Source organism: Tupaia chinensis, unplaced genomic scaffold (genome assembly GCF_000334495.1).
Source record: "Tupaia chinensis unplaced genomic scaffold, TupChi_1.0 Scaffold000067_1, whole genome shotgun sequence".
In the NCBI taxonomy this organism is placed as follows: Eukaryota; Metazoa; Chordata; class Mammalia; order Scandentia; family Tupaiidae; genus Tupaia; species Tupaia belangeri.
The window spans coordinates 1,391,450-1,409,744 of record NW_006159526.1 but is presented as its reverse complement, the minus strand read 5'-3'; the positions used below and the strand labels follow the sequence as shown (position 1 = coordinate 1,409,744).

The following is an 18,295-nucleotide window of genomic DNA, read 5'->3' as shown; positions in this document are numbered from 1 at the left end:
CCACATTTAGTGAGAAAGGCTCATTGAGGTGTTGAGACTTGATACCCAAATGATGTCGATTCGATACTCAAAAGCTGGTTTCTTGGCTGAGTGGGGACGGGAACCTGCATCTTTCTGATTCTTTTACTGGGACCATTGCACAGGATAGTCAGAGCCTTACACCTTCCAGCCCTGTGGCCCTCCTTCAGTATGGGGTACTGCCATGGCCCAATGGGGCACTCTGCACCCTTGCACCTAGCCCTCTGCCCCCATGTCTTCGCAGGAGCTGTCGGATCCCCCTGGAATGCCCTTCTCCCCTCCACTCTCCCTGACATCTCATTGCGGCCCTAGCTGCTGAGGCCTAATCTTGCTGGTGCTCACTAAATATTTACCAAGTGCTGAGCTGAGCCCAAGCAGGGAAGGCAAAACCTCCTCCAAGTTTTGGCTCTGATGCTGAAAGCTAAATGAATGTGGGCGTGTATTAAGAACACTTGCTTGTGGTGTAATAGCTATGTTTTATGTAGCATGTGTGTGAAGGGTGCTGTGAACGTGTATGTGCATGGGCTAAGTGTGCATGTGTGGTTTGTGTGTGAGGGATGTGTGATGTATACGTGGGTGTGTTATATGGTGATGTGTGTGTACAGTATGTGATGTGTGCTGTGTGGGCAATGCATGCAGTGATACAGTGCATGTCATGTTTGTTGTATGCATTAGCTATGTTTTGGCATGGTGTGTATTCTATGTATCTGTGATTTGTTTGTGTGTGGTGGATACATCATGTGGCGTGCAGCGTGTGGTATGTGTGTGCTGTGTGTGCTGTGTGGTCAATGTGGTTCATGATATATGTGGAGGGTATGTGGGCATGCATGGTGTGTAATGTGTGGTCTGCATGTGGCATGATGTTATGTGTATGTGTGTATTGTGTGTTGTGTGTGGGATGAGTTTCTGAAATGTCTTCTGGATTATGAATGCTACCTAGTCCCAGAGATGAAGGCCAGACAATTAAAACCAGCAGTAATCAAAAGGAAAGATAATTGACTCCCTCCTTTCTCAACAGCCTTCCATGACTCCCCTACCTTTGGGAGAAAGTTTGCCCTCTCAGCCTGGCTTTTCAGGTGCTTGACTGATCACCATGCCTCCCACCTTCTCTGTTCTCCACAAATATCCATTCCTAAGACAGGCCAGGTTATTTCCCCTACCAACCTTGTCCTCCTGGAAAACTTGTGACTCTCCCCCCAATCCCAGCTGTACCCATCCTCGCTATGAGCCCTTCCCAGGCAGAATTCAGGAGTTCCTCTTGAAAACAGTAGGCTTACTCCCATATCCAAGCCTTGGCACGTGCTGTTCCCTCTGTCTGTCATGTCCTTTCCTCTCCTACCCATGAACTACAGCTCATCACTAACAACGGTTCACAGGTCCCTCCTCTGGGATGTCCTTCCTGATTCCACTCTCAACTGCAAGGCATCAGTATCTCCCTTCCCTGAGCATCCCCTCCACCATGACCCTGAGCACCCAAGCCGTGATCATAGGTCCGTGGAATCTTTCCCTCCTGATGCTAGAGACTCTTTAGCAGGGCCTGGGTTGGTTTATCTGGGTTCTCCCCGGGAGACTTGGCAATGCTGTGTGACCTCATTTTCCGGAGCCAGGTCTTGCACTACATGAGGCTGGAGAACTTGGCATCAGTGACATTCAGCTCCCACCCCCAGGGCTCCCAATCTAGATAGGAAGACAGCTCCAGCCCCAAGAAGAACGTTGGCTGAACGTACTCAACCCTTTTTGAGGTTCTAAGGGTTAAGGTGGTGTGGGCAAGATGAGGAAACTGAAGCATAGACGGGGAAACCCAGTGATCTGGGTTAGCCGAGGCTGGGGCTGGAAGTGGTTCATGGTGTGGGGACCCTGTTGGGCTACCTATCTCTCTGTCTGGCTCTCTGCCTCTCTCTCACACACACACTGAAAAGGTAGACAGAAAAAAAGAAAAAGAGAGAAAGCAAAAACTTCCTACCAGTGGACTCTTGTCCTACAAATCTGTCCCTTGGAGCACACTCTTGCTCTCTCCTTCAGCCAGATACTTCCTCTTGGCACCTCAGCCCCCAGCCTCCCAACACCTACCCAGAGAATCCCTCGCTCTCCACATTCCTGAGGCTGCAATAAACATCTGCATTCCTGTTGTCACTGACTTCCGTGCTGCCTGTGAACATCCCCTATGTCAGCAAGGCCTCAGTGGGACTCACCCTTAGGATTGCAGTTCTCACTCACGGCCATGGGCCCAATCTCCCGAGTCCCATTGAACAGGTTGCATCCTGGTTGGGGCATACAGCCCTGGACTTTCAGAATGGTGGAGATGAGCCCTGCAGAGAGAGGGGAGAGAGGGAGAGACAGAGACACAGACGTGAGGACCCTCCAACCCTCAGAGGGAGGTGCAGTTCCAGGAAGCCAGGCCTAACCTCTTTGAGGTCACATGCCATGCTTCAGCCCAGTGACTTAGACCTTAGTCCCCAGACATCCCCGTTGAGTCCCTGTAGCACCCTGATGGCCCACTTACCTTCTGTGAACAAGAGGACCCCATTGTAGCAGTGTGTGTGCCCCACGGGGCAGGTCTGCTCTGGCACAGTCTCTGGACAGCCTTCTACAGACAAGCAGGTTGGGCACCGCAAGCGCCCTGGGGCTGGAGAAGTGATAGAGTGAGGGGTGCTCCAAAAGGATTGGAATTTGATCAGACTTTCTCTCCCCCCCATGCTTTTTCTGGCCCCAAGACTCAACCTGTTCAATCTCCCTAATGTTCCCTCCCTGGGTTCCTCTCAGGCAGGCCCCGGTGGAGGGAATTGGGGATGTGTGGCCAGGGAGAGCGGGAATGTGAGATCTGGGGAGAGGGGCTGGAACTTAGTTTGGAAGAGGGTGCTGGGGTCCCAGATAAGAGTGTGAGGAGGAAGAGAGAGAGGACTCAGAGGCTGCATACAGACTCTGCCTTGGTCAAGCCTAAACCACCTGGAGAAGTCTTGCCTTCTGAGGCTAGACAGGCACAGACGGTCAAGGCGGAGCTGGGAAGGTGCCCTGGAAGGAAACAGTGTCTTCACGGTCAAGGCCTACTCAACTGACAAGAAGACAAGCAAAATATTCCAGAGTGGAGAAACATAAAACACAGCCCTAAATTCTTTTTATAACATCAGACATGAGACAGTAGAAAGTTGCAAGTCAGTCTCACTTTAAAAAAAGGAAATGAAAAACGTATATCCTCTCTCAATATATACAGAACATCTTCACTCTATAGCAGAAATGGAAAGACCCAACAACTTAATAGTAGGGAGAACACGTGTAGATACTAGAGACTGTATGGGAGGGGGGTGGATAATAGAAAGTGGTAGGAGGGGCTCTGGGAAGAAACAGTGAAGAGAAATAAGATTCTCCATTGAAAATTCAGTATGTGGTCCCATCCTTGATGTGGTGGTCACATACTTCATGCATACTTTGAAAACCATCTTGTGTGCTATAAAGATGGACAACAATTAAATGTGAATAAGAACTCAAAAAATAAAATCCTAAATGAGACATAAGGGAATCAAACCCAGCAGCACCAGATTAGGGTCATCCTCTGAGTCTGAGGTAGTTTAACATTTTATAAACAATCCAGTTTTCTGCTCTAGGACAGTCAGAAGAGGGGCTTGGGAGTGCTTGGGGTATGTGGGGACAGGGCCGGTGAGAGAGAGTGAGGGAGCAGTCAGGGGCCATGGACAGTGACACAGCCCCTCTGTGCTGGCTTCAACTCCTCCATAGCCCCTTACTCCCTCCTACCAACAGCATCCCCGTCCTCCACCCCTTAGCACCTGTTTCAATGGGCAGAGCCCAGAGAGGGCTGGTGTTGACCAGGTTGTTGCAGAGGTCCTTATGGCGGCACACGTGGGTGTAAGAGACGATGGAGATACCCGGGCCTGTCCTATGCTCCATGACACGGGCCTCTTGGTCCTCAGCCTCAGTGCAGCCCTTGGTGAGTATCAAGTTTACATAGGGTCCTGGACCAAGAGAGGAAGGTGAGCAAGCAGTGGTAGGGACACCAGGATACCAGGTCCTAGAGGTAGGGTCTGCATCTGAGTGTGGGTTGAGAAGCTGGAGATGAGGCAACTAGGCCCCGAAAGGTTGCTCCTGGTCCTGGGGGAGGGGTGTCCTGAGTCCTGAGGCTCTCCTCACCATTCTCAGTGAGCACCAGTGTGTCTTGGCAACCCCAGCCAGTCTCACAGGATTGCTCTTTAGGTGTCCACTGGAGGGGCAGCTCCGACATGTTCCTCACAATCTCAAATTTCCCCAGTTGGCAGAGCAGGGCCTGCACTCCTAGGATTGGAAGAACAAATTCATCTCAGTAGGGGTCCCCTGCCAGTACTCAGGAAAATTCTCTTCCAGGTTGGGGTCTTCACTCACCAGGCAGCAAGAAGTTGACCCCCAGGAGGGCCAGCACTGAGACAGGGATCATGACCAGTCTTGACTGGAAATTCCTCTCTGTTCTTTCTACCAGGAAGCCAGCCTTTTATATTTCATCTTACCCAAGGCAACCCAGGAAAGGGGTGGAGAAAGAGCACTTTACATAATGAAGTTCTGGCCCACCCTCTGAGTCTCATCCGCTTGAAGGGCCTAGGAGAACCAGAAGTCCTCCGTCTAAGGCCCCAGTTCCTCCTCCATCTAAGGCCCCAGTTCCTTCTCTCTTGGACCCAGGAATTCAGGCCCCCAGTCCCTTCTCTCTCAGGCCCAGAGTCCAGGCCTCCAGACCTTCCTCTTGGACCTAGGAGTTCAGGACCCCAGCCTCTCCTCCCTTAGGTCCAGAGGTCCAAGACCTCGGCTCCTTCCGTAATTAGAAACTGAGGCAGCTTGACTTCCAGGGTCCCACTGGTCCAGATCCCAAGTTGTCTTTCCTCCTCACCCCAGCTGTGCGGTCTCTATCCCACCCCATTTCAGAGGACTTGGGAAGGCAATTTCCTCATTTTTTCATGCCACCCTGGCCACTTCTGGCCCCAGATGGTGAAATGGCCCAACTGTCTATGACGATATTGTACAGTGGACACAATATTCAAGGGCTCTCTATTTCTTCTTGTTACTTAATATTTTTATTTTGAAAAAAAAATTCTTTTTTTTTTTTGGAGAGATTTTCACTGTAGGGCACGTGCGCTCACCAGACAGACAGAGAGAGACATAGAGACAGAAATCGAGAAATCACCCCCCAGGGGGGATGGTCACGCCGCAATCCCTTCTCCTCCATTCTCCTCTCGGGATCTTGGGCACGCACGCACAAGAGGACTTGGGAAGGCAATTTCCTCATTTTTTCATGCCACCCTGGCCACTTCTGGCCCCAGATGGTGAAATGGCCCAACTGTCTATGACGATATTGTACAGTGGACACAATATTCAAGGGCTCTCTATTTCTTCTTGTTACTTAATATTTTTATTTTGAAAAAAAAATTCTTTTTTTTTTTGGAGAGATTTTCACTGTAGGGCACGTGCGCTCACCAGACAGACAGAGAGAGACATAGAGACAGAAATCGAGAAATCACCCCCCAGGGGGGATGGTCACGCCGCAATCCCTTCTCCTCCATTCTCCTCTCGGGATCTTGGGCACGCACGCACACGCGCCCGGCATGAGTTTTAAGCCACCGGGTCCGGGACACGAACCGCGGTCGACTACGTGGGAGTCCAGCGACATAGCCATTACACTAACTGCTGGTTCCCAAAAAATTCATTTATTTTTTACATTTAATAATTACAGCAAACCAAATTAATTTGTCTATCATAAATACATTGCATACTGGTCCAGTCAAAGACATTACTATATACATTATAATCAACAGATTTCTTTCCACTTTGGGCCTCTTCGATGTTTTGCTTCTTTTGAAAAATTTTAAGCTGCAAGAATAGTACAATGAAGTCCATGATTTCCCACCCCTAGCGCTCTGCACCTCACTGGCTTCCTACTTCTCTTTCTCTTTCCTTCCTGTATTGCTTTTTTTTTTTTTTTAAATCCTTTTAAAGATAACTTTCCCACGTTTACTTCTGTTCTCTTCCTTCACAGTATAACACAGGCCTAGAGTCTCCCACTTCCCTTCCACATAGGAGGAAGGTGAGGTATGGCATGGGGAGAAGGTGGTCGTGTACACAAGTATCTATTGAAGGATAGATACCATTCTTTGCTCTTAAACAGAGCAAAGTTCCTTTGCCAGAAACAGATAAGAGCAGTAGGGTGCCAGAAATCCAGTTTTTGAGAGAAACAACATCAATAAAAACTGCCTTGTAGTGTCGGCCTATTTCTGTGGTATAAATACTTCTACATCTGATTTTAGTTTTCTAAATAATTAAAAACTCATTTGACAAGCCCATACAGATCAGCTCTAGCACACTGGGTAGGAGGAGGGAGATAAGAAAGAATAGGGAGTATCTTTTTGCTGTTACGTACTATAACATGGCTGTGGAAGGCTGGATGTGGGTGTATAAGAAAGAGGGCTGAGAAGCAGAAGCAAGAGGGAGGAAAGAATAGAAGAAGGAGCAAGCAGATGGTATGGAGGTTAAGGCACTGGATCTCACATGGCTGACTGGATGGTTCAAATCCCAAACCAAGCAGCTTGTAAATCACACTGGGCGTGTGTGCATGCATGCCCAAGATCCAGAGAGGAGAATGGAAGAGAAGAGACTGGGCACAGCTCTGCACCCTAGCAGATGATTTCTCACTTTACCTCTCTCTCTGTCTCTCTGTGATCAGTATCAACACTCTATAACAACAAAAATTAATTTAAAAAAAGTAGAGGAGAAAGAGAAATGACCATGTAGTATAGCAGAGATAACTGCCCACCAGAGATCCGTGCTCCCCTTCCAGGGTCTGGAGATGTTAAGTGGTGACTTCCCACCAGGAACCACATTTCCCAGATCCCTCTGCCCCATAGCCCATTAGTTCCAGGTGGGCCATGGAACTAGCTCCCACCAGTGGAACATGGGCAGAAATGACTTGTGCCACTTCTGAGCCTGAGCAGTAAGAAGCAGGAGTAAGGGCTAGGTGGTGGTCCAGTGGTGATACAAGTGGACCCACTTAGGAAGTGTGATGGGTTCACTGAGTACTTAGGGAGCACATGCTCATTCCTGTAATCCAAGCCAGCTGATACTGGGAGCGATCAGAGAATGGGGGCCATGTTGGAGGGGAGCGCATGACTCTGATGAGAGAAATAAACTTGGGGAAAAAAAGCAAAAAAGAAGAAGCAGGCGTGCCTTCTTTTCCCTGCCTTCCTTTATTGGCTGGATGCTGACATCAAGGTGACCTTAGAGCCATGCATGGAAGATGGCAGCGTCTCCATCCACCTCAGTTCCTGAATATCTAAATAAAGCAAAGTATACTCCCACCCTACCCCCAAATACTTGACCAACTAGACATGATGCAAGTAAGAAATAAGCACCTCCTATATTGCACCAAGGATATTTCATTTGCTGAGGTACCTGTTACAGCTACTAATATTTCTAGGAAGAGCTTTTGGGAGGATGGGTGTTCTAAAAGCAGAGCTTGAGACAAAAATTCTGTTTTGAATACTTTGTCAAAGGAGAGTGCTCAAGAGAAGGGGAGCAAGGAAAGCACGTTGGGCAGAGGATAAGAAGAGGAGAGAAAGGCTAAGGAAGGCTGGAGACTGTCTGTAGTTAGATCCCACACACTTGCACCAGAGCTGACTCACAATAAAACAAGATGACCATTTTGCATCCTCATTCCAGTGAGTCACTGGCAAAGATTCGCCCCTGAGCTGAAAAGTGAAGGATGTGTCCTCCTTGGAAATGAGGAAGCTGTGAGATGTTCTCTGCAAACACCCAGCCAAGGGGATTGGGCGAGGTCTATCATATCCACTCCAGTACTGGAAACAGGCTTGATTACAAGGGGCCAACTCCTAATCTCTAAATCATGCATGGATGCATAGGTACCAGTTAATTTCTATGAAAACTAAATTCATACCAAGAACAGGAATTCAGTGATAATCACTACCATTGATTATCAATGCCATAGAATGTCCTAGTCTTTTGTTTTTTCTGTTAGGTGCAACAGTTACAAAAACTGTTGTAGAGTGTCTCCGAATGAACAACCACCAAAGCCAGATTAAGTTTAAAGGGAGTCTTTATTAGCTGGCCAGCGACTACAGTCTGAGGCTTGGCGGGGAGAGGCGTGCCGAGAGTCAGAACTGTAGCCCCGACTGAAGTTGGAGTAGGCTTTTTATAGGGGGTCAGTTACCAGGAGTTTTTATGTAAGCAGTTACAGAAGCGCAATCAAGCAGGTTAATTATTTCTGAGGGAAGTGGGGTTTCCATGCTAAACAAGAGGGTTTCGGGCTAGTTAGCAAAGACAGTAGCAGGTTCAGGATGTCGTTCCAGATACAGTTTTCTATATGGTTAGCACAGCTATTTTCTCCTGGGAAGAGCAAGCAGAAATACAGAAGCAGACAGCCATGTTAGGGGAAGAGTACAAAATGGACGAACAGTTGTTCATGAACAGTGCTATATCTAATATGCAGCCTTCCACAAAACATCCTTGCTCATCTTATAGAAGAGAACGTACAAGTTGTGAGAGGGAAGAGGCTTGCTCAAGCCTCTGAGTCAGGCTGAGGCCAAGCTAGATTTAATTCCTGGCCCTTCAGCCAAGAGTTTGGCTGACTCATCCTGTTTTCTTTGTGGGAGTTGACCAGTGGGTTCAGCAAGTATGATAACCCATAGGTTTTCACCAGAGTTGACCACATCATGCCAAAATTTGCTCCCAGCATTTACCTGCAAAGGACAAAGCCAGACCCTTTACACTTGAATTCTTCTCTACAGAGATAAATACCCCAGAAATGTATACTTCCATCAAAATGAATACTTCTCTATAGAGATAAATGCCCCCAGAAAATACTTGTTCTCCCTTCATCATTCTTGGTGATGTGAGAAATAAGTACTTACCCTGTGGGTTTCTCCAGTACCAACCTGTATTTCTGTCACTGCCCTAATCACCCTGGGCTGTGACTGTCAGTCCCGGTTTCCCCATCTCTAATTCCTGAGCATGGCTTGGTCCACACAGAGAGGATACGGAAGGTCAAGAGCTTCTGCTCCTACCTGTCCTCAAAACGGTTGGAGGGCTTTCTATTTCTTTTTGTTACTTAATGTTTTCATTTTAAACGTGTTTAAACCTACAGAAAAGCTGCGGGTTTAGTTACACTGAAGACCTGCATATCCTTCACCTGGGCCGACCAATTGTTGGCATTCTGCTATATTTGTTTAGATACATAGGATATACCCTTTTTAAATATTTTCAAACTTAAAAAAATAAGTTGTAGACATTATGACTCTTATTATTAAGTGCTTTGGCAAGTACTCCTTAAGGATAAGGGTTTCGATGTACACAAAGACCATTATCTTGTCCAAGTAATGTGTGCTGGCATGATATTGTCAATAGACAGTTCTCAATTTCCTCTGTTGTCCCAATAGCATCCTCAATAGTGTTCTTGCTTTCCAGTGGGAGAGACATTCAGGAATCAAGCACCAATGCCACTGTCTTGTGTTATCTCTGAATTTTTCTCTATTTTTCTAGAATGTTCCCCTGCTTTTCTTTCTTTTATTGAAAAAAAAAAGAGCATTGCTGTTTGAAGGCAATATTCCACTTGTTTTGAGTCTTCCACAAGTTGAGATGCATCTATTTCCTGGCTACTGGAGTTGTTTTCATTGTTTTGATAATATTCTACATGGGTCACATGGGTCACCCATCACAGCAGGAGATGCTCAATGCCATCTGTCAAGTCCTTGGCTACTAATAAAGAAGTCATCTGTGAAGTGAACCATGGAGGCACATGAACATCCTATTCTCCATCATAAGACCCTCAGCTTCCTTGCACATTCTGAGCTTGCACTACTTCCAGAAAAGCCTCCTTTATCAAAGAAAATCACATAATGCTTTGGTCCAGCTCTTTCCCCTGCTTAGTTCTTCCATATGCAAAGCCCTACCTAGGCTGCTCGTTTCCGAGCTAGTTCCATTAGCCCACTTTAAGGAGTGGGAAACTGAGCCCTAGATAAGATAAGTGAAAGCTTAGGTCACACAGTCAGGAAATGGTGGCCAGGCAGGAACCCAGGTCTTCAGAACAACCTTTAGCCTTTTCCACTATACCATAGTCTACCAAAGATTGCTTAAGAGTCATCTGAATGATTTTTTTCTGGTGGTTTTACCTAAGTATCCAGTGTCATCCAGCAGAGAAAAATTATGCATATGGCAAACTGATTTACATTCAGGTTATAGGATGTCATATTATAAAAAGTGCTATAGCACTTAATGAAAACTTTTACTTTAATATTTTTTCAGGGCTTTATGTACTGACCAGAGGAATGAAAACAAATAAAAAGAATACAGTGTGATACTGCCATTGCCATGGGCCCACATCTTTGAGTGCGGGCAGCACCGTGGGTGAGAGTAACCCCTTGGAGGCCAATAAGGCACCAAACCACCAAAGTCCTTTGATCTGAAGTTCCATTTAAAAAAATGTATATAGTAATATCTTTGACTGGACTGATAAGCACTGTATTCATGCTGGGGAAAACAACTTTGTACACGTAAGGATGGCCATTGATTAAATGTTAATTCATTAAAGTAATATATAAATACAAAAAAAATTTACCTAAAGCATGTTAAGAAAAGCTGTGATATTTGGAAATTTGCTATCTTTCAGTAAACAGGCTGAGATTCTCGACCTGCCATAGCTTCATTTTTTTTTTTTTTTTTGAGAGGTTTTCACGATAGGGCACGTGCACTCGCCAGACAGAGAGAGACATAGAGACAGAAAGCGAGAAATCACCCCCCAGGGGGGATGGTCACGCTGCAATCCCTTCTCCTCCATTCTCCTCTTGGGATCTTGGGCACGCACGCACACGCACCCAGCATGAGTTTTAAGCCGCCGGATCCGGGACACGAACCGTGGTCGACTACGTGGGAGTCCAACGACATAGCCATTACACTAACTGCTGTTTCCCGCCATAGCTTCATTTTGATCTTAACAGTTTACTTCTTTTTAGTTCCAATCTCCCAAGTAAACTGAGACATAGTTTTCAATCTTTTCACCACACAAGAAAAAGAAACAGAAAAAAGTAAAATCCAAGGTTGGCAGTTCTGGGACTAACATCTTAGTGTTAGTTGAGAGGGTGAACTTATTAGCACTGAGGAGGAAGCTATCTATCCTGGGAGCCACCAGATAACATCCCCAACAGATAGACCTGGAAGTGACTTTCATCAATAAAGTCTGTTTTATAGGCCAAGTCTTTCAAGATAATTCCTCTTGGGCTGGCTCTGAAGCACAGTGGTTAAGTGTTGTGTAGAGGCAGCCAGATCTCACATAGCTGACCATGGTTCAAATCCTAGACCTGGCTGTTTAAAAAAAAAAACTACACCCTTTTCAAGGTTTTTTAATATTTATGTTTCTTCTAGTAGGCCTCCAGATTATTATGACTTACATTACTTTACATTCATTTTGTTAACAACAAAAATGAATACCTATTTAAATCAGGCCATTTTATAGAGTTATGGTCCTTAATCACCATTGCACCTTGATCGACAGCCATGACCAATTAGTCACAAACTATAAAATTGCCTATTTGTGGGAACCAGCAGTTAGCGTAATGGCTATGTCGCTGGACTCCCACGTAGTTGACCGTGGTTCGCGTCCCGGACCCAGTGGCTTAAAACTCACGCCAGGCGCGTGTGCGTGCATGCCCAAGATCCCGAGAGGAGAACGGAGGAGAAGGGATTGCGGCGTGACCATCCCCCCTGGGGGGGGCTTTGGCCCTTTCTGTCTCTATGTCTCTGTCTGTCTGGCGAGCGCACGCACCCTATAGCGAAAACCTCTCAAAGAAAAAAAAAAAAGAAGAAAATTGCCTATTTGTCTGACTCTTGACTTGTTTGATTTTGCTCCATTTTTTTCCTTTTTTCATTTTTTTTTTACATTCAATCATTGTGTATTATCACAGTATACCAAATGAATTTCACCATCATGAATATACTTTATATTGGTTCAGTCAAAGATAGTACCATATTTGTGGGACACAGATATGGTTCATTACCTGTTGATGAGGATGTGTATAGTATTCTCAACTGGACTGTAATGTATATCATGCTGGGTAAAGTCTCTTTATTATCTAAATGATGTATAGTGATTGAATGTATAAATAATAATAATAATGGAAAAGAGATTGTAAATGAATAAATATAGTACTATATATATTATCATGAACAGGTAGTTTTCCATGTTATGTTTCTTAAATGTGTTGCTTCTTTCTTTTTTCTCCCTTGATTGCCCCCCCTCACTCTCCCCCCATTTCCCACCCTCCTCCCACACAGTTGCTCTCCATGCCTTTATACCTTCCAGTCTTTCCTTTTCTGACATAGAGTGCAGATTTATTTCATAGAAACTCTTGCTGAGGAGTACTGTCACCCACAGTGATGCCAGCACTCCAGGATGTAGGCCCATGGCAATGCCAGCATTGCACTCTATTTGGATATCATCCACTCGATAGTCATTATATCAGTCCCCCTGGTGAGCTGTATCCTTTCAAGTCTTAAACGTTCTGTATGCAGCCATCCATTGAACATTGAATGGTCTTACTTCAACCAGATCATAAAAAAACAAACAAACAAAAAGAAGTATTCAACTGATGTAACACCGAGACTTATGTATTCCATGATGAGATCTGAGGAAACTTATGGATTCTACACTAGGTGTGAATTCTACACTGAGAGCCAAAAAAAGTCTTGTAGGATGGTAACAGAGAGAGGCACCAATGCCCTAAGTTTTGGTTGATCTCTCAAAATTGAGAGGCTGACCAAATAAGGGGAATTGTTACACTACCTTGGCCTGACAAGGCCTCCATACTCCTGCTTGAGTTTCTGTAAACAAACCACAACCTCACTTGGAAGTCTGCTGCCTCAGACAGTTGGTAAGTTACAGCCAATCACGGTAGCCACACTTCAGTGAAACACAGACAGCCCACCATTTAAACTGTGTTAATGCAGGCAAACATCAAACTGTAACTAATCCAATTATTTCCCTACCTCATTCTCTCACTTCCATTTTTTTTATTTATTTATTTTTATTTTATTTATTTATTTATTTATTTTTTTGGTAGAGGTTTTCACTACAGGGCATGTGCACTCGCCAGGAAGACAAAGAGAGAGACATAAAGTGAGAAAGAATTCACCAAAGATATTGGGAAAGCACATGAACTAAGATGGCTAAAATGGAAAGGACTGACAATATCAAATGCTGAGAAGGAACAATTGGAACTCTCTGTATGGCTGCCCCTAGCCTTTGTTGTACTGACACCATGATTCATAACCTCCTAGGGACTCCCAAAGCCAACCTTCTCTATGACTATATGGTCTAATGACCTTACATCCTAAGTATTTTCCCATTCTTCTGTACCTTATCCTGTACTCATATACACGTATCTTGTCATGTCATAACATCACATGGGAAAGTTCAGAAACAGCTGAACTCACCCAGTAGGAAAATGGGCTTTTAAGGGGTAGTCAAGAGAGTCTGGTAGTAAAGAAACTCTCCTTTTCTTAGATGACAGATTTTTCTTGTGAAGGAGAGGGCAGGATATCCAAACATATGGCATGGGGGAGGAAAATAATTCAGTGAGCAATTCACTATCCCAGGCCTGTCCTTTCTTGGTAGCAGAGCTGTCAGGGTGCTGCAACTAAAGGTATTTGGTATCATCATGACCTGGGAGGTAAAATTGCACTGAGACTAATGGGACTTCTAGTTTAGTAGTCAGGGCCCCAGTGGGCTCAGAGGGAGAGTAACATGAGAAAAGGTTAAAAATACTGTAATGAGGGCCAACCTTAAGGCCTAGTGATTAAGAAAGCTGGCTCCCACATGGCCAAGAACCCAGTTTGAATCTCAGACTTGGAGGCTCACACAGGTACATGTGTGCGTATACCCAAAATTCCAATGGGATGGAGAAATGGAGAAGAAAGATTGTGCAATGACCACACTTCACTGGAGGGTGCTTTCTTCCTCTCAGTCTGTCTCTCTGTCTCTCTCTGGCATGTGACCTCTGATAAATTTTTAAAAATGTATCAACTGGACTAGGGAGAAATGTTCACATGTTGAAAAATTCACTTTGTAAGTTAAATAATGTGATTGAATGTATAAAAGAAAATGAAACAAAAAATGTAAGTAAATAATAAAAAAAGAAAAAATGCAATGGATTTAAGTGTCTACATGTTTTAGAGAAACACAAGGGTTAGAGTACTTTCCTGGTGCTAATATCATTGGACTTCTGTTACTATCTTGCTGAAACATGAAAATCTTGAAAGAGATAGAGAAAACAGAGAGAATATGAAGAGAGGAAGAGACAAAGATGGGGATGTCAGATATTTAGAGAGGGTTACCTGAAAGAAGCTATTATCCCAGGCTAAAGAATGAATCCAGCCCACAGTGACACTGTAGAGAGGGAAACAGAGTTAATATTACAGCCTCACTCAGTGTTCCCACTCTGGTCTCCCTTTGAGGCTTTCCATTGCCTGAATACAGTCTGAAGCCAACAGGAAGGAGATCCCATTGATGCAATCCCAGTAGATTTACCAGAACTCATAGCACAGAGTAGAGGGGAGAAGGAGGAAAGTGATTCCAAAGAAGAAAACAAAAAAGTATCTATCACAGTCCACCCCCTTCTCCCTTAGAAGTCCCCTTTCTTTTGTTCAGAAGAAAATCAAAGTTCTCAATACAGATAACACAATTCTCACCCTTGCTCAATCATTGTAATACTGTATGATAATGACTATTAAGTCATACTTCCACTGTATTAGACCTTAGTGAAAGGAAGATAGGGGAAGGATATAACATAAAACAGAGCTACAAAAGCCCTGAATGTGCAATTGGTTGTATTCAGAGGCACCTCTTTCAATGCCCACTCCACAGTTCCTTACCACCTCCAACACGTTATTTGGACAATTGATATGTTACCCAAATTTTCATTCTTAAGGGGAATGAGTCTTGGAGGGTCTTGTTTTGATTGGATTTCTGTACCTTCCACTTAATGGGGCCTGGAGAAGCAAATATTCCTCTCAATAAGTACCTGCGTTCTGGGACCAGTAGTTAGCATAATGACTACGTCACTGGACTCCCATGTAGTCGACCATGGTTCGAGTCCTGCACCCAGTGGCTTAGACTCACGCCAGGCACGTGTGCGTGCATGCTCAAGATCCTGAAAGGAGAATGGAGGAGAAGGGACTGCGGTGTAGCCATCCCCCCTGGGGGGTGATTTCTCGCTTTCTGTCTCTCTGTCTTTCTGGCGAGCACATGCGCCCTATAGTGAAAACTTCTCCCCCCCCAAAAAAGTACCTGCCTTCCAAACATTGTCTCCTTGTCCTAGCAACCCAGCCTCCCTTTGTTTATCAGTGTCAGTCACCCTGACCATCAGAGTAACCCTCTTCTTTCTTTGCCTGTTATTTCAGCAGCACGAGCAGCATACAATGGCTAGAGGCCAGTCAGGCTTCCTATTGATTAGAACTATGATGGGATTCTACATTCACACCAGTCCAAGACAAGAAGTAAACATTCTCTCCACAGATCATTAGGTACAAATGATAGTAACAACATTCCTTTATCCTGTTATTTCCTGGACTCATGCAGTGTGAAAGAAGTGAAAGGATAGATAAGCTATTGATTTAAGATGTGCGGCATTTCCCATTAGACCACAAAGTATGGTCTCTATCTGCTGCTCTAATAAACATTCATGGTCCACCATTCTGAGAAGGCAGCCGTCTCTGTAATGGGACATCTGGGAAGGTCAGCGAGTTCCACGAGTGTGAGTTAACTACCTCACTCTTTTGCTTTCCTCTAGTTGGAAGCAATACCTCACAGGATACCATAGCAACAGAGGCATTCTCTAAGTCCCTGAATGGCAGTGTTCACAGAAGTACTGAGTATAGGGAAGGCAGACTGGAACCATAGTATGTTTATCTCCCCATAATGCTGAAACACAGCCCCCTTCCTGGTGGGGTAAGTGCTATGCAGTCAGCCTATGTCCAGAGGTCAGATAGACCCTGCTGTGAAATGACACTGTTTCAGAGTCAGCACACATGGACAATTTGCACCGGAATCATTGAGTAAGCACTGATTGGAGAAAAAAAAAAAAAAAAAGCTGCCTGACACAGTTTACTCCACCCTAAGAGCCTTCTCTTCCGTGCATGTGTTCTGATGGGCTTCAATGTGGCCTCTGTGCCTATCTCCAGAAGACCAGACATGTATCGTCTCTTGTTTTCACTTTCATTCTTTTGAGGTCCTTGGCCATGTGGCCCATCATAGATCCATACAGAAGTGGGCTTCAGGCCATTTCTCCTTCCACACAAAGTGGAACTGTGAAGTTCTGTCCACTGGAAGGATCTCCCTACATCATTCCTTCAAGGCTTCCTGTGAGCAGGACACTAACACAGCCACCATCGGCTCTCACCTGGTGCCAGCTCACCATGAGGATCCACCCATAAACCTAGCCTGCACTTTTTGCCCTCTGTAAAGAGGTCACAGGGGATCCTCATGAGCCCAGAGATATGGTGGAGGGAGAGGCAGGAGGAAGGTGTCATGGTCCACCTGCTGGGGCATTCATCTGTGCCACCTGGACCTGCTTGATCCTGATCCCATATGTGCCTTTTCCACAGATGATGGATGCTGCTGTGCACACCCAGTGGCATGGCTTAGTCGCTCAGAGAGCAGCCACAATGTGATGTGCAATTCAGGTCACTGTATCATTGATGTTCCATGGTCAAGCATTTGGTTCCACTGGACCCAGTAACAAACCAGCAGCTGCTTTCAAAATGGAAGATAGTAATCTGAAGAAGGAGGCATGAATTTCTTCTAAAACCTGCAGTTCTACACTGCAACTCTCCTATCATAAGATGCTCCATTAAAAAAAAAATGCTGGGCCCCAATCACAGTAGTGCACATTGGATACTGCTTCTAAGCAGGGTAGGAGGTCCTGGTTGGATTTCCGACCCACTCTAAAAACCCTGGAGTGGTGGTGTGACCCCAGAATCCCAGCCACTTGGGAAAACACCACATATCAAGACTCTGTCAAAAAAACCACTGCACATTCACAAATATACACACAAATATGCTGAATTAGAAACATAGGTGCTCTTACTTTCATTAATTTCTAGATATACTCACCAAGGAGTTTGTCAAGAGAATATTTTACAGTTTCAAGTGGAAGATTTTGGTGGAGAGAATTGGTGATTAATTTCTACTATAATTCTTTTATGGTTTAGGGGGAGTTTGTCCCTTTATAATTTATGTATACTTCCTGTATGGCCTATTGTTTACTGTCCCTACTCCTTGATATTTAATGTTTCCACATTTATTGACACCTGATCTTACTTCTTCAGAGTCAGCGTGGGGATTAGTCAAGTCTGATTTCCTCTTACAGGAAGTAAGGTTTTTGCCCAATTGCGTTTGTGTAAGCAGGTTACAAAAATTTTTAAATCTATTGCAAATGATGATCCATTACAAAACACACACACACACACACACACACACAATGAAGAAAAAAATCAACAGTGGGCTACTCCAGAAGAAGAAAGCATTGTAATGTGATTTAATTTGTTTGTGGAGCCATGAACCAGCTTATGCTGTAGTCTAAAGTAAATTTCAGCTAACAAATATCTAACCTTTAAAGCTGTTTAAATCCTACTAGCATGACTTGCAAAGAGAAAAAAGAAGCAAAGGGGTTAGGAAAAAAGAGGGAGGAAAAAGAGGAAGAGGGGAAGAGCAAAATGGAAACTAGGAGCAAAAGAAAATTAGCTAGAGAGCAGAGATAGAGAAAAAAGAAGTAGAGAAAATCAGGAGTAGTCAAGGTTTGTACTATCTACAGGTCAGGCTCCCTTGTCTAGAAAATGACCTCTAATCTGACCTCAGAAATAGATTGATCCTTATCTCTGACACATAGTAAACCTTGACCTCAATCCTAAACTTTGACCCTTATTTGAACTTTAAAGAACCCAAAGTACTCAAAAACCATTTGCCTCAAGAGATGGTACTTCTTAGGGTAACAGTGAGTATGGCAGCCTGTACCTGGCCAGTCTTCAATATCCCTCTCTCCACCAGGGATGTCACTCTGTCCACACACCTTAAATATCCTTGGAGGCCATTTATTTTAAAAAAATTTTTTTTCTTTGAGTTTCCTTTCCTGCAACTGCCTCTTCCTTTCTCAGTCCAGCATCTTCAACCATTTGAATATGTTTCTTTGCTTTCATTTATGCACTTTCACTCACGCCTCTGTGTTCACTTTTCTTCTTCCTCTTTCCC

At 44.7% G+C, this 18,295-nt stretch overlaps 1 protein-coding gene across 1 annotated transcript in view; it reads right to left on the bottom strand.

Moving 5' to 3' along the window:
* The window catches only part of CD177 (CD177 molecule), a 10,888-nt gene extending 6,372 nt beyond the window's left edge, over window positions 1-4,516 (bottom strand). The window contains exons 1-5 of the mRNA XM_006142011.3: window positions 4,390-4,516; window positions 4,162-4,302; window positions 3,801-3,986; window positions 2,522-2,644; window positions 2,211-2,327 (exon numbers count right to left, since the gene is read on the bottom strand). Coding sequence (XP_006142073.1) covers window positions 2,211-2,327; window positions 2,522-2,644; window positions 3,801-3,986; window positions 4,162-4,302; window positions 4,390-4,441 — 619 coding nt within the window. The 5' untranslated portion in view covers window positions 4,442-4,516. The remainder of the gene's footprint in view (window positions 1-2,210; window positions 2,328-2,521; window positions 2,645-3,800; window positions 3,987-4,161; window positions 4,303-4,389) is intronic.
* Window positions 4,517-18,295: the final 13,779 nt, after the last annotated feature.